This window comes from Entelurus aequoreus, linkage group LG07 (genome assembly GCF_033978785.1).
Source record: "Entelurus aequoreus isolate RoL-2023_Sb linkage group LG07, RoL_Eaeq_v1.1, whole genome shotgun sequence".
NCBI lineage: Eukaryota > Metazoa > Chordata > Actinopteri > Syngnathiformes > Syngnathidae > Entelurus > Entelurus aequoreus.
In genome coordinates this window covers 65,263,413-65,279,664 of record NC_084737.1, presented here as the reverse complement: position 1 = coordinate 65,279,664, position 16,252 = coordinate 65,263,413, and the positions used below count along the sequence as shown (strand labels likewise).

At 36.9% G+C, this 16,252-nt stretch overlaps 1 protein-coding gene across 1 annotated transcript; it reads right to left on the bottom strand.

Annotated features, from left to right (window-relative positions):
• Nucleotides 1–5,182: 5,182 nt before the first annotated feature.
• On the bottom strand, nt 5,183–16,006 carry gpr61 (G protein-coupled receptor 61). Its single transcript, XM_062054247.1, has 2 exons — nt 15,939–16,006; nt 5,183–9,445 (listed from the first exon to the last, which is right to left on the bottom strand). Exon 2 carries the CDS (start codon nt 9,221–9,223, stop codon nt 7,817–7,819), a length of 1,407 nt encoding a protein of 468 aa, XP_061910231.1. The 5' UTR covers nt 9,224–9,445; nt 15,939–16,006; the 3' UTR covers nt 5,183–7,816.
• Between the last annotated feature and the right edge of the window lie 246 nt (nt 16,007–16,252).

Sequence of the window (16,252 nt, the reverse complement as noted above, 5' to 3'; positions counted from 1 at the left end):
AATGTGCTCTGAAATGCACTTTGCACATGTGTTATGTGTATATGTAAAAATAAAGTAAGCTTTAAAAAAAAAAAAAAATTATAAAAACATATGTTTTGAATTAAATAAAATTCCTACCAAATCCAGCCAGAGTGAGTATTGGTGAAATGCCATTTATAAAAAGCGTATCCCACCATGTATGGATGATACTGACCGTTTACAATAAATGAATTAATTTAATTATTTACTTAATGGCTGCCTATTCATGTGGAATGTTAAACAGTCAAACAGTAACATAAAAAAACCTCCTGCTGCCCGCCAAACATGTTGTCAGTGATGGTTACCAAGGCAACAGCATCACTGAAACTCTAAGACAAGGTGCCACGTCATCTACTAAGAGAGGGTTTGGATCAGAGGCCGCTTCCATCTGCACCGATGAGCAGGTTCCCTATTTTAGGGACCTCTCAGTAGATTACTTTATTAAGGCTTGGTTTATTACTAGTACAGTACAGTATGTCCTGGGGGACCAGAAGATTGGATTCTGGCTTTTGTTGTTCATTTTTTAGAGACTTGCTCTTTTCCCATAGAAAACAAGGGTGTCCAAAGTGTTACCTGGGGCGCCAGTTAAAACCTGCTGTCTTTTTTTTTTTTTTTTGGACCATCGCATACCGGTATTTAAAAAACACAATTAAGATTAAGGTCACTCTGAAAAGAAAAAAAAGAAAAAACTGGGATTTTTTTTGGTAATTTTATTAATGATTATTTGTATTTAGTATTGAAGTTAAAGTAACACTGATAGTCACACACACACTAGGTGTGGTGAAATTACCCTCTGCATTTGACCCATCCCCTTGTTCCACCCCCTGGGAGGGGAGGGGAGCAGTGAGCAGCAGCGTTGGCCATGCTCTGTAATCATTTTGGTGATTTAACCCCCAATTACAACCCTTGATGAGGGGTTTTAAAATGAACAGATAAATGCGAAACAAGCCATCATTATTATTATTACTCTAATTAAATGTAAACAATTACATTTTAACGCCCTAGCACGGTAGAAACACTCAAAATCGCTTAAAATAATATCCAGCAATGCATTTTGGGTAGTTTGTCCAAGTAGTGTTATGGTAGCACATGTGCACATGCACAGTTGATGCGGTAGTGACAGGTTGCAGAAACAAACCACCTGCATGGAGGAAGCAAAACAGCACATTAGTCCTATCAATGGGAAATTTGAGTTAAAAAAAAACATTACCAACAAAGTATTATGCACACTTTGCAGGAAGGAAAGCACTTAAAATTGCACATTAATAAGACAAAATGAGTAACAGGTCCATGTTAATGTGGATAAATGTTTCTTTGGAAAAACATGATGTTCAAGGTGTTTAATAAACACATTAGGAGTCTCTTTGCTCATGCAAAATAAAACACAATTAATAGAGTGTGAAACTGCTTCCTTAACCTCTTAAGGCCCAAGCTCTTTGTTTACATGTTTTTTTTATTTCTCTTTGCTATTTGGGCTTATTGGACCCTAATTAGAATAAAAACTAAAAATCATCTTTTGATATGATGTACTTAGTCCATAAGTACAGAAACGTGTACTTCATGTGTAGTGACATGTTAATTTTTATTTTTACACTTTTTTCCCCCAAATTCTATTGTATGTAATACTCTTCTGACACCACCAGATGGCAGTATAAGTGTCCACATAAGCGGCCATAAAACCCCAATTCAGTAGTGTACACAATTTTGGAAATAAGAGCTGAAAGGTGCTGTCCACATATGTGGCCACTAAGAGTTAAGCTAATAATAATCACCTCCATTGCAGTAAATAAACAACATTTCTTAGTTTCTTAAGTATCATAAACATGAACTATTATCACTGGAAGAGGGCATTGAACATGTTGCACGATAACTTAAAAATAAAGACAACTTCAGATTGTTTTCTTTGTTTAAAAATAGAACAAGCACATTCTGAAATTGTACAAATCATAATGTTGTTGTTTTTTTCCCTTACAATTACCTGTTGCGGTTAATAGTAAAAGTACTTTATTTGTCGTTATTTATATTTTCTGAATAAATTATGTGATAATGTTCATCAATCGACTCATTGGTGTTAATTTTCAATCTATCAAGATAAAAAAATATATATATTAAAATCAAATTACAGTATGTTATATATGTAGTTTGATAATTTTCCTCGACTGGTGCACTAACATGTGGTTTAATTTGTACATATGTAGCATCTACAAATATACAAATAATTGCTATTGCGACATCCTGTGGACACATTTAGAACAGCAGTTTCTTTCATTCAGAAATTTTAGGTTCATTTTTATAATTGGCAAACTCATCCCGCGGGCCGGATAAAACCTGTTCGTGTGCCTGATCCGGCCCTCGGGCTGAACGTTTGACGCCCCTGATCTAGTAGTACGCCAAATAATCACCTGATTAAAGTACAGTGTTTTATTTTCCAAAGACAGTGCTACTGTTCAAACTGTGTGTAATGTTACAGTGGCCAAAATATTAAATATACTTGTTAAATAAAACCACTGCCTTGTTTTTAATTAATACTTAGGCCTTTTACCATGCTACTGTATTTTAATGTCGGTCATTATGGTTAAGGCTGGACAATTATTATTACGATTATGGCTTCTCACGATAATGAAATTATGATAATGGGGGGGGGGGACAATCCTTAAGCTAATAATAATAACCTCCATTGCAGTAAATAAACAACATTTTTTAGTTTCTTAAGTATCATAATCATGAACTATTATCACTGGAAGACCGTGTTGAACATGTTACACATTCAGAGCAAGCCAGGAGCAGGCATGCCAATAGCTAAGCCAGTGATTCTCAAACTGTGGTATGTGTACCACTAGTGGTGCGCGGACTTCTTCTAGTAGTACGCCAAATAATCACTTGATTAAAGTACGTTTTACTTTCCAAAGACAGTGCTACTGTTCAAACTGTGTGTAATGTTACAGAGCCCAACATGTTAAATATACTTGTTAAATAAAACCACTGCCTTGTTTTTAAATTAATACTTAGGTCTACTATGCTACTGTATTTTAATGTCGGTCATTATGGTTAAAGTACCACTGATAGTCACACACACTAGGCTGTTTTTTTTTTAACGGCCTCAATTGAGTCACCTCTTTACTCATCAAGCTGAGAACAGCACAGCGCACTTCCTTCCTTCACAGTAATAACATGGTGTGCCACATCCGGTCTGAGTTGGCTAACAAAATGAAGGTTTCAGAAAGGCACATTGCACAAGAATAATCTACTTAATGCACTCATTAATACATTTACACAACCATTATGTTTTCACCTAAAATACTGGTCAAAATTGTCCAAAGAGGTATTGCACAAAAATAAACGTGAGGCTTTTTGCATCTAATTACAAACATTTATTTTACACAAAAAGAACACACTCTATGGTGGTAAAATACATGTATTTGGTAAAAAAAAAAAAAAAAAAAAAAAAGAATTCTAAACGGAAAAAAAATATTTTATTGTTTTTTATATTGCTATTGTTATTTACATTTATTGTTATTGCTAGTATTATTATTTTACTTGTTGTGGTTTTATTTGTTACTAATTTCTATCCATTAAAAAAAAAAAAACTACATTTAAAATTGAGTTTTGGTGGTACAAAAACCAGCTCAGTAGCCTTGTAGTTAGAGTGGCCGCACTGAGACTGGAAGGTCGTGAGTTTAAACCCATTGCCTCCCTTCTTGGCACTCAACATCAAGGGTTGGAATTGGGGGTTAAATCACCAAAACTATTCCAGAGCGCGGCGCACGCTGCTGCTCACTGCTCCCGTCACTGCTCCCATCACCTCCCAGGCGGTGAACATGGGGATGGGTCAAATGCAGAGGACAAATTTCACCACACTTAGTGTGTGTGTGACGATCGTTGGGACTTGAACTTTTACAATAAATACATATGTTTTCAAATTAATGAATAGTTGTGTTATTAATCGTGATTATAATATCAATCAAAATAATCGTGATGATATAAGTGCTAAGTCAACTTTAAGAGGTGTAGGCGGAAGCGCGTGAGAGCAGAAAGTAAGTAAATATTAACAGGAAATTAATAAGAGTCTAGAGCAGGGGTTCCCAAACTACCGGATACGGCCCGCCAGTTTCCACAATGTGGCCCGCGGCTTGCCAATCGTGCCACCATGCTGCCATATATATATACAGTATATATATATATATATATATATATATATATATATATATATATATATATATATATATATATATATATATATATATATATATATATATATATATATATATATATATATATATATATATGTATACAGTATATATATATATATATATATATATATATCCAGTATATATATATATATATACAGTATATAAGCACATACATATACAGTATATATATATGTATATATAGATATGTATGTATATATATATATACTTATATATGTATATACATATATATATACTGTATATATATACTATATATATATATATATATATATATATATATATATATATATATATATATATATATATATATATATATATATACAGACAGTATATATACAGACAGTATATATCCAGTGTATATATGTATACAGTGTATATATATATATATATATATATATATATATATATATATATATATATATATATATATGTATATGGCTATCTATTTGTATGTATGTATATATATATATATATATATATATATATATATATATATATATATATATATATATATATATATATATATATATATATATATATATATATATATATATATATATATATATATATATATATACAAATAGATAGCCTGGCCCCGGCCAAATTCCCAATGTCTAAAGAGAGGGTAATATAACAACTGTTGGTATGTCAGCATTAGGGTCACAGATGTACATTATGTTATTATAACAGTGCAGTGCACTATTGTTACATTCTCGGGGTTAATTGAGGCCCATCACAAAGGTCAGCATGTTTTGAACTTTTACCCTGCGCCGTAGGAGACGCCCTCCATGGCTCTACATGAAAGCTGTGAGTCACTGTGTCCGATGGAGAGCAGCACAGACACACTCGTTAGGAATTAGAGGATGAGCCTCAGGTGGAGGAATGGCGGAATCTGTGCATGAAAGGGTCAGGCCAAATAAGTAAACATGTGGTTATTACTGTGACAACAAGCTATGGGAGTTTTTTTCTTTTTAATCAGGGCCCAGTAAAGTCTGAACAACTTTTTGCACAAAAAGAAGAATTAAAGCAGTCAGCTCTGAAACACAAAATGATACAAAGAAAAAAACAACATTTGGGCAATATACAGATAAAAAAGGAGGTGTTTTGTAGTATCTTCTGCTTTGTATAATCCTCAGCTTGTGATGGACTTGGAACTTTATTTTGTTGTCACATTGATATAAATCTAATTATGACAATTATGCTCAAAATATCCCAAAGGGTAAAGCTGATGTAAGTATGGTTCAATTAGAGTTATGAATAATAAGTAGATGCAAATTGTTGAACATTGAGGAGTTTGGGAGTGATTTTGTGCTTGAATATTCAGGGTATCAGTGCTCACATTGCACTTTTAACACAACCAAAGCTACTTTTGTTTAAAAAAATTTAAAAACAAGTTAAAAAAAAAGAAAACTATGTAGTGCCTCTTTATGGTCTGACTTCCAGCAAAGTGTGAATCTCTTTGTTGTGCTGACAAGTCTTGTGATCGCATCAGCGGTCCAAAATAGACGAAGGCAACAAGGAAGAACAAGCATCGAGTAGAGATGCAAAAAACCATAAAGGAGATTTGTGCCGCGCCATTTCTTTGAAAGACGCCTCATGTGCAAGGTGTTTGTACTCCACCTGAGATCTTCTATTTGTCATGCTAAATGAGGCCAAAGGCGAAAGCTTTTGTGTATGCATCGTCACAACTGTGCTCTTGTGTAGCCACAACACGGCCTTTTGTGTCAATCACAAACACAGGAGCACTCACTCTGCTCCTGTGTTGACCTGTCAACATGCAGCACGCTTTAATCAAGCAGTGAGAAAAAGCTGCTGGTAAAGTGTGATACACTTATTCTGCTTTAATGAGGGCTACCGTGGCTTGCACGTTCCCTTAAAGCTGCAGGAACACACCTCGGACTCAAATAGGGGTGCCCTACTGTGTGATTTGTGACAATAAACGTTACTGCCCAGCTATTAAATCAATGTTAGTCTTGAGGTCGAGTCTGCCAATGTGATATTTTGGCAAGGAGATGACTATCACAAGACCGATTAAAAACATGAATACCAGGATCTAAGGGGAAGGATTAAAAATACTCTGGTGTGTCTGTTTATCGCAGCAGCAGCTGTGAAACTGAGAGTTTCCTGTAACGGCTTTGAATTATCACCTCCTTCTGGTGAGGGAAGCAACGACGTCAAATAGGGATGTGAATTTTCCAACAACTCACGACTCCGATTCTTGGGGTGGCGATTTGATTTAGAATTGATTCTCGATTCAACATGGTTCTATTTTTAAAAAAAACGACTCTTGCAATGTATTTTTCGGTATGAAAATGATAATAAAACCTTTTTCATAACAAGTTACAGGTTACAAAAGCTCCTCTTATGAATCGAAATAAATAAGAATCATGATTAGGATGTCCATCGATTATTTTCACAACCCATCCATCCATCCATTTTCTACCGCTTGTCCCTTTCGGGGTCGCGGGGGGTGCTGGAGTCTATCTCAGCTGCATTCGGGCGGAAAGCGGGGTACACCCTGGACAAGTCGCCACCTCATCACAGGGCCAACACAGATAGACAGACAACATTCACACTCACATTCACACACTAGGGCCAATTTAGTGTTGCCAATCAACCTATCCTTATTGTCAAATGCAATCATCAAACAGGCCTAATTTAGTTGGTATTTTTATTTCTATCTATTTTATAGTTTGTATTGTTTATTTATTACATTTTTTCTAGTGCTTTTGAGAGTTGTTTAATTATATTTCCTTCTTGTAATTGACTTACTGTGTAAATGTGTTTTTAGTCTGACATAACTAAGAAAGTTTATACCAATAACTGATTGTCCTGAAGCGTCTAATTGTCTTCAAAATGGGTTAACATTCCTTTCTATAAAAGATACTTCTTATGCAAACTAAATTAGAATTCGCCAATGAAAAATAGTTTGTGTCTACATGCTGATCCGTCTCTTAAACATGTAATACCGGTTGATAGCAAACTGTAGGGCAGGAGTAGGGAACCTACGGCTCCAGAGCCAGATGTGGCTCTTTTGATGACTGCATCTGGCTCTCAGATTAATTTTAGCTGACATTGCTTAACACAATAAGTAATGAATAATTCCACTGGTAATCAGTGTTAAAAATAACGTTCAAAATATAAAACATTCTTATGCATTTTAATCCATCCATCCGTTTTGTACCGCACCTGTTCAAGAAGTCGCATTATTGGTAAGAAGTATTTTATTCATTATTAGTTAGCTTCAGAATAAAAATGTTATTAAAAAGAATAACAGACGTGTTATACTCTAATGTTGGTCTTACTTAAAAATGCACGCATTTAGTTGTAATATTATATGGCTCTCACGGAAATACATTTTAAAATATTTGGCTTCCATGGCTCTCTCAGCCAAAAAGGTTCCTGACCCCTGCTGTAGGGGATGAAAAATGAGGACATGCACATGATTATTTTCATGATACATCTCTTTTTCTCTGAAAGATGCTGCGTAACCAAAAACTAGAAGGTGGCATGATTTGCAGATCACCAGGTTTCAATTCAAGTTAACAACAAAACAAGAGGGTGTTATGATTTCAAAGAGATTTAGGCGTCTAAAGTTCTGGTACGTGGTTGGTCTTTTCCGAACCATGGAGTTGATTGTTCAGTTTTTTCCGCTGTATGAACTCTGAGGTTTCTTCAAGAATCTGCCCTGGCATGTGGAAGTCAGCTGGCGTGTTTTGCTGAGCAGATGACTCCTGGAGGCCTTCATGTTCCACCTCGTCTGGAGTCACTCCGCTGTGAGAGTTGCACGGCTCCAGATTGCGCGCCGTGCCCTGAAGGAACTGCATGAAGTTCTCCTGGATGGAGGCCTCGCGGCTGGGCAGCTGTTCGCCCTGACCGGACCCGTACCGATATCTGAAAAGGCAGGCCAGGTGGCGCCCTAGCTCCTCCCGTATCTGACGGTTGAGGCAGCCGTAGAAGAAGGGGTTGGAGGTGAAGCAGAAGTAGCCGATCCACGTCACCACTCCTTCCAAATGGGCCAGCGAGGCAGGAGAGGTAGACGCCACGGCCGAGTAGAGATGGAAGGAAAAGTACGGCAGCCAGCAGCACAAGAACTGGCCTCCCACAGCCACCAGAACCACGGCGGCCTTGCCGCCACCAAATGTCCTTTGAGGGGTGTTGCGGGAGCCCGTCCCTCCGATGCTTGCGGCCATGGTGGAGTGGCTGCTGGTGGACTCGGAGCGTTGTCTCGGTGTGTCCATCCAAGTGGGGAGTGGGCCGTGATGCATGGCTGCCACACGGGCCACCTTGAACATATTACAGTAGACCACGAGAATAATCAACATGGGACACAGGAAATAGATGAAGGTGAAGAAGACCATGAAGAGCAGGCGTGTGGTCCTGCCTCCCGCCCAGTGGAGGGAACAATGAGTGAGCACCGACGGAGAGGTCATCTCCTGGTTACCTTGGAGCAGCCACCCCAGGAGAGGCATCAGAGACATGACAACGGCTTTAATCCAGACGCCCACCAGCACCATCAGCACCACCCCCAATGTCATCTTCACCTCGTGGCGCATGGGGTGCACGATGTAATAGTAGCGCTCCACGTTGATGGCGCATATGGTGAGGATGGCGGCGCTCACCAGGCAAACACTCAAGCAGAGGTAGCTCCGACACACGGCCTCGTCCACCAAGAACCGGTCCGACACCATCCCGAGAGGCATCAACACCAACGCCGCCAGCAAGTCCACCAAGCACAGGTGGAACACGAAGGCGAACTTGCGTAGCTGCGCCGTTTTGGTGATGACAATCATTACGGCGAGGTTCCCCACCACAGCAAGGGTGTCCATGATGAGCATGGCGCACAGGGCTAAAGTCTGGTTCACGTTTAGACCGGCCTGGACGCTTGTCACCACCTGGCTTACGTTGGAAGCGTTTGGATGCAGCGAGACGGTAAACGAGGGAAGTCCCGAGAGGGAAGTGTTCCAGGAGGAACTCGGTTTGACAAGGTGCTCCATGAGAGGATGGGATAAGGAGGGGAGAGTCCGCTGAATGTCACGGGCCCATCACCCATCCTCCCCCGGCGTAGGGCGTCACAGAGAAGCTCAGGAGGTGGATTCCGGCATGGCAACCGCAGCTCTACACGTCTTGGTTCTGTGGTGGACTGGAGCTCACAGTAGACTGAAGTCCCTTGTAGATGGAGCAGCTTGGATCGTCCACTTTCAGTCAACCAGGCAAAGCTGAAGGAAATTGAATATTGTCAATTACAAATAGTTAACAGTTTTAATTGTATAAAAAAAGAGAGCAAATCATTTCAATGCAGTAATCAAAAATAAAGATGATGGATCAATGAATAATCAAAAAATAAACATTTGACTCATCATATTGTACAGCTTCATAAATACTAGGGGTGTGGGAAAAAATCGATTCGAATTTGAATCACGATTCTCACGTTGTGCGATTCAGAATCGATTCTCAGTTTTAAAAAATCTTTTTTTTTTTTTTTTTTTTTTTTTTTTAAATGAATCAATCCAACAAAACAATACACAGCAATACCACAACAATGCAATCCAATTCCAAAACCAAATCCGACCCAGCAACACTCAGAACTGCAATAAACAGAGCAATTGAGAGGAGACACAAACACGACACAGAACAAAGGTAGTGAAACAAAAATTAATATTATCAACAACAGTATCAATATTAGTTACAATTTCAACATAGCAGTGACTAAAAATCCCTCATTGACATTATCATTAGACATTTATAAAAATTAAAAAAAAGAACAATAGTGTCAGTGGCTTACACTTGCATCGCATCTCATAAGCTTGACAACACACTGTGTCCAATATTTTCACAAAGATAAAATAAGTCATATTTTTGGTTCATTTAATAGTTAAAACTAATTGACATTATTGCAATCAGTTGATAAAACATTGTCCTTTACAATTATAAAAGCTTTTTACAAAAATCTACTACTCTGCTTGCATGTCAGCAGACTGGGGTAGATCCTGCTGGAATCCTATGTATTGAATGAATAGAGAATCCTTTTGAATCGGGTAAAAAATCGTTTTTGAATCGAGAATTGTGTTGAATTAAAAAAAAATCGATATTGAATCGAATCGTGGGACACCCAAAGATACACAGCCCTAATAAATACGCTAAAAATGCATTATTTTAATTATTACTACAACAAATTTGAGGTTAATAAAAGCAGCAACAATTAATCGATTAAAATGATTAATCGATTAGAGAAAAGCCTTGCTTCATATTCTGTTGCTTTGAGTAATGAGTTTAACTAACAAAAATGTATCAAATCCGGACTGCAAAGTTTCTGCTCGGCCGCTGCAGTAGAGTGTACATGAGAGCGGGGGTGTGTGGGTAGTGTAATCTGTGAAACTGTGTTTTTTCCCCCTGTTTTTATCAATGCATATTTGTTAAACTGCGCAATTGAAATTTTGATAAAGTGCATACAATAGAAAAATGTCTATATTAAATTTATTAAAAAGTTATGGCAAGAATAAAAATGAGGGATGTCAAAGTTATCGCGATAATAACACGTTTATTATAAATTCCTTTAACAGCACACATTTTTCTTATCCCGCGATTAACGCGCATGCCTCCTTATTGACCCTCGGGCGATTCCGTGTTGCGAGGAAGTCTAATGGCGACCACTGCGTTCAGTCACTGTTGAGCCATAAGAGGGAAAATAGCGAGCAGAAATGCTTAAAGAAAAGGTAACAATGAAGAAATCCGATATCCAAAGCCATGAGAAGTCACCCGCCAATACAAGACCATTTTATCTTCAGTCGCCGCGAGTCGACGTCACTGGAGCGAATGCAGGCTGGCGTGCTGTGCCGCTTGCAGAGAGGAGGAGCTTCACGTCCGTGTTTACATTACAGTTGAATGCATTAATAACACAACATGTAGATTGTTACTATAACTGCTTTAGAAAGATGGCCTAGTGGTTAGAGTGTCCGCCCTGAGATCAGTAGGTTGTGAGTTCAAACCCCGGCCGAGTCATACCAAAGACTATAAAAATGGGATCCATTACCTCCCTGCTTGACACTCAGCATCAAGGGTTGGAATTGGGGGTTAAATCACCAAAAGGATTCCCGGGCGCTGCCACCGCTGCTGCTCACTGCTCCCCTCACCTCCCAGGGGGTGATCAAGGGTGATGGGTCAAATGCAGAGGGTAATTTCACCACACCTAGTGTGTGTGTGTGTGTGTGCGACTATCAGTGGTACTTTGACTTTTTTTTTTAAAAGCTCAACAGAAAGGAAAGACCGGGCAGGAAATCGTCATAATTCTTTAGTCCTGTCGTCAGAACATGCCAAGACACATTCTCAAACCAATCACAGTTCCGGCTTCACATTAAAAGCGCTACGTCACATCCGCTACAGCAGGGGTCACCAACCTTTTTGAAACCAAGAGCTACTTCTTGGGTACTGATTAATGCGAAGGGCTACCAGTTTGATACACACTTAAATAAATTGCCAGAAATAGCCAATTTGCTCAATTTACCTTTAACTCTATGTTATTATTAATCATTAATGATATTTACACTTAATTGAATGGTTTAAAAGAGGAGAAAACCCCAAAAAATGACAATTACATTTTGAAACATAGTCTATCTTCAATTTCGACTCTTTAAAATTCAAAATTCAACCGAAAAAAAGAAGAGAAAAACTAGCTAATTCGAATGTTTTTGAAAAAATTAAAACAAATAATTTATGGAACATCATTAGTAATTTTTCCTGATTAAGATTAATTTTAGAATTTTGATGACATGTTTTAAATAGGTTAAAATCCAATCTGCACTTTGTTAGAATATATAACAAATTGGACCAAGCTATATTTCTAACAAAGACAAATAATTATTTCTTCTAGATTTTCCAGAACAACATTTTTTCAAAGAAATTCAAAAGACTTTGAAATAAGATTTAAATTTGATTCTACAGATTTTCTAGATTTGCCAGAATAATTTTTTTTGAATTTTAATCATAATAAGTTTGAAGAAATATATTTTACAAATATTCTTCGTCGAAAAAACAGAAGCTAAAATGAAGAATTAAATTAAAATGTATTTATTATTCTTTACAATAAAAAAATTAATTTACTTGAACATTGATTTAAATTGTCAGGAAAGAAGAGGAAGGAATTTAAAAGGTAAAAAGGTATATGTGTTTAAAAATCCTAAAATCATTTTTAAGGTTGTATTTTTTCTCTAAAATTGTCTTTCTGAAAGTTATAAGAAGCAAAGTAAAAAAATAATGAATTTATTTAAACAAGTGAAGACCAAGTCTTTAAAATATTTTCTTGGATTTTCAAATTCTATTTGAGTTTTGTCTCTCTTAGAATTAAAAATGTTGGGCAAAGCGAGACCAGCTTGCTAGTAAATAAATACAATTTAAAAAAATAGAAGCAGCTCACTGGTAAGTGCTGCTATTTGAGCTATTTTTAGAACAGGCCAGCGGGCTACTCATCTGGTCCTTACGGGCTACCTGGTGCCCGCGGGCACCACGTTGGTGACCCCTGCGCTACAGTAACAAAATGGAAAACGACCGTGCTTTGATGTAATCTGTGATATTTCTACCTACATTAATCAGTTGAGGATTATACTGTAGAGGAGGACATTTTGTGACATATGTGTTTAGATAACAAGCTCTGATTGATAGTCCTCAATTACAGAATGTTTATTAGACTGAATATGACACATTATTGATAAATTGAGAAGGTTAAGACATTGTCATGCAGCAAAACAAATATGATTAACTTGTACAACATGTAATGTACGGAATATCAGAAGCATTTATTCAGGTAGAATGATCACATTTTACAGTACCAAACATCTTTGACAATCCAACTATGATTGTAACAATAAACATTTTGGGTTATTAATGCATGAAACTGGTATCGAAACATGAAACAGTAGCTCCTCCTCTGTAATCAAGGGCTTCTACAGCAGAAATACAAATGTTGTAATACTACAAAATACAAAATCTGGCAAGATATATATACTGCAGGTATTTTTTTTAATTCTCATTAAAAAAGTGTGATTTAACATTTCATTAAAGCAAACTAATTGTCCTGTCATGGTAATAAAAACATGAAAATGATCTGTCTAGGGCAGGCCTGGGCAATTATTTTGACTCGGGGGGCCAAATTTAGAGAAAAAAATGTGTCTGGGGGCAGGTATATCTAATACAAAACCTCACAATAATGTCTGATTGAATGCTAAAAACGTTATGACAAACCGCCTTAAAAGACGTAATGGAATATTAAATTTTTTTACTGAATGAGACACCCAGAATGTACATGAAAACAAAGAATGTGGGATTTACAATATTAACTATGAACGATAAAACACTGAATATTGACAATATATGAAATTCACAGCCCCCTCGATCGACATATTTTACAAACAGCGAAATATGAAAGCAAAGTGTAAAAAAAACAAAAAAACTCCTACAATCTGATATATCACTAAGTTTAAGAACTTTGTTGTAAAAATCTCCTTCCACGTCTGTCCCTGACACCTGCATTTCAGGCTGGCCACTCTGGAAACACTCTGTGGAAACGCTCCCCACCCACACTGCTTGGTACCTCATCTGAGCTGCTGTGACTTACATTACCATAGTATCTAATTAGATTACCATAGTAACTAGTATATCATGCAAAAGCGCAGATTCCAACCATTGAAATATTTTGTAAAATTCAAGATTTACGGTCCTCTGAAAATATCACTGCACATCATAATGACAGCTACGGATTACATCTTAAAAATCCCCAAAAATTATTTGGAGATGTCCGGCGGGCCAGATTGAAAAGCTTAACGGGCCTTAGTTTGCCCAGGTATGACATCCAGAAAGATCTGAGGCTACCAGAATGTATCACTTTGGGGGAGTTTAAGTCCATTTTAAAAGATTGAGGAACCAGTTCTCTTGGGCAATGCACTTGCTTTTAAATTGAATTATTACTTAATCGTTTTAAATTATTTTGGACCTGTTGTGGTATGACTACTGTTGTTCTGTTGTAATTATTATTGTAACTTTGTTTGTGCCGCCCTCTTCGTCATGTTGCTCTTGAAAAAGAGATTTTAATCTCAATGAATCTTTACCTGGTTAAATAAAGGAAATTGAATTGACAGTTATCTGTGATTAATCGCGATTAATTTTGAGTTAACTGTGATCCTACGCCGATAATCGCGATTTCATATTTCAATCGTTTGACAGCCCTAATAAAAATAGTTGTTTATTGCAACAATTTCCCCCAAAATATGCACAGAGGCTTCAAAGCATTTGTTATCCAATTACTCGAATAATCAAACAAACTAATCGATTGATTACTAAAATAATCGATAGCTGCAGCCCTGAAGTGAATCATTTTATCAATGTTAGGTTTCTATCCATGTATTTTTAGCAACTGTTTTTAAGTTGCTATTTTTTCATTTTACCAATGACTAATCGAGTAATCAATGGATTACTCGATTTCTATTTTAGAAATCAAATAATCCATTGATTATTTTGTTCGATTAATCGAGTCATTGGTAAAAAGAAAAAATAGCAATTTAAAAACAGTTGCTAAAAATGATCACTGGATTACTCAATTTCTATTTTAGAAATCAAATAATCCATTGATTATTTTGTTCGATTAATCGAGTCGATGGTAAAATTAAAAAAAAAACAATCGATAGCTGCAGCCCTACAGTGAATCATTTTATTATTAGGTTGCTATTTAGGTATTTTTGGCAACTGTTCATAAGTTGCTACTTTCTCGTTTTCTATTGTCTAGCGACAGTGAGTCTAAATGTACTGTACATATGCTTTTTTTTTTAGACTGAACTCCCTAAATTCCTTTTTATTTACTGAACAATTGTGTCAAATGTCATAAAATATTGCCATGTCGTCAAAAGGACCCACAGTTTTAACAAGACACGTGTCAAACTTTAAAGGCTTCACATTTAAAAGCCTGACACGATATTTGTCAAAGTTTTTTTGATTGATTGATTGATTGATTGAGACTTTTATTAGTAGGTTGCACAGTGAAGTACATATTCCGTACAATTGACCACTAAATGGTAACACCCAAATAAGTTTTTCAACTTGTTTAAGTCGGGGTCCACTTAAATTGATTCATGATACAGATATATACTATCAGATATATACTATCATCATAATACAGTCATCACACAAGATAATCACATTGAATTATTTACATTATTTACAATCAGAGTTGCTCAGTAGTTCTTGCATAATGCTGCTCACTAAGAAACAAATACAAAGCAAAACCCTCCATGACTGAGATCAAGTATCCACATCAATGGGAAAATTGAATCAAGAAACAGTTAAAAGAAAAAGCCTTCAAAAGCATGGTTAAGATATTTCCACTGTTATAAAACAGATCTGATATCGAATTATGTAAAAGACAACAAGTTTTGAAGATTGGCTGAGATTCCAAGTCATTTGACCTGATGGATCTGCATCCGGTGCCTCAGGGAGATGTTAAAAGTAATTGAGGACCTTATGTTCCCTTTAAGAACCAAGATCCCATTATGAAACATGAAACTCTATGCTGTTACCACAAGATATAATTTAGTGTCATCTATAGTGTATTTAGGAAGACATTCAAAAAGAGTGCCAAATGGAGGATCAACTCCACAATGTGCTGTTTTTACTGCCTCATTTACGCGCTGTAAAAACTTGCGGAACGAGCACTAAAGTCCCGGGTACCTTTCCATATGCTGCGCACCTGCATAGGGCGAGTTTTCCATTCAGCCGTGCTCGCGAGGCGCCTGCTCTTTCCCTGCCCACATGCACGCAGATGGCGTCACAATAACCCGACAGGCTTGGCGCGGCGGTCTGAATAGGTCAAAGGGTCACAGTCACCTTCAGTCTAATTAAATGAGGCATTGACTATTTCTTGGTATGCAGCAACATGTTCTCTGTAGATGCTTGGTTGTGTTAGTATTGATTGTTTTCGTTTGTCTTCATAGCGTTTGTGTGCAAAATACACACAGCATATAGTTGTTGTTGTTTTTTGACAA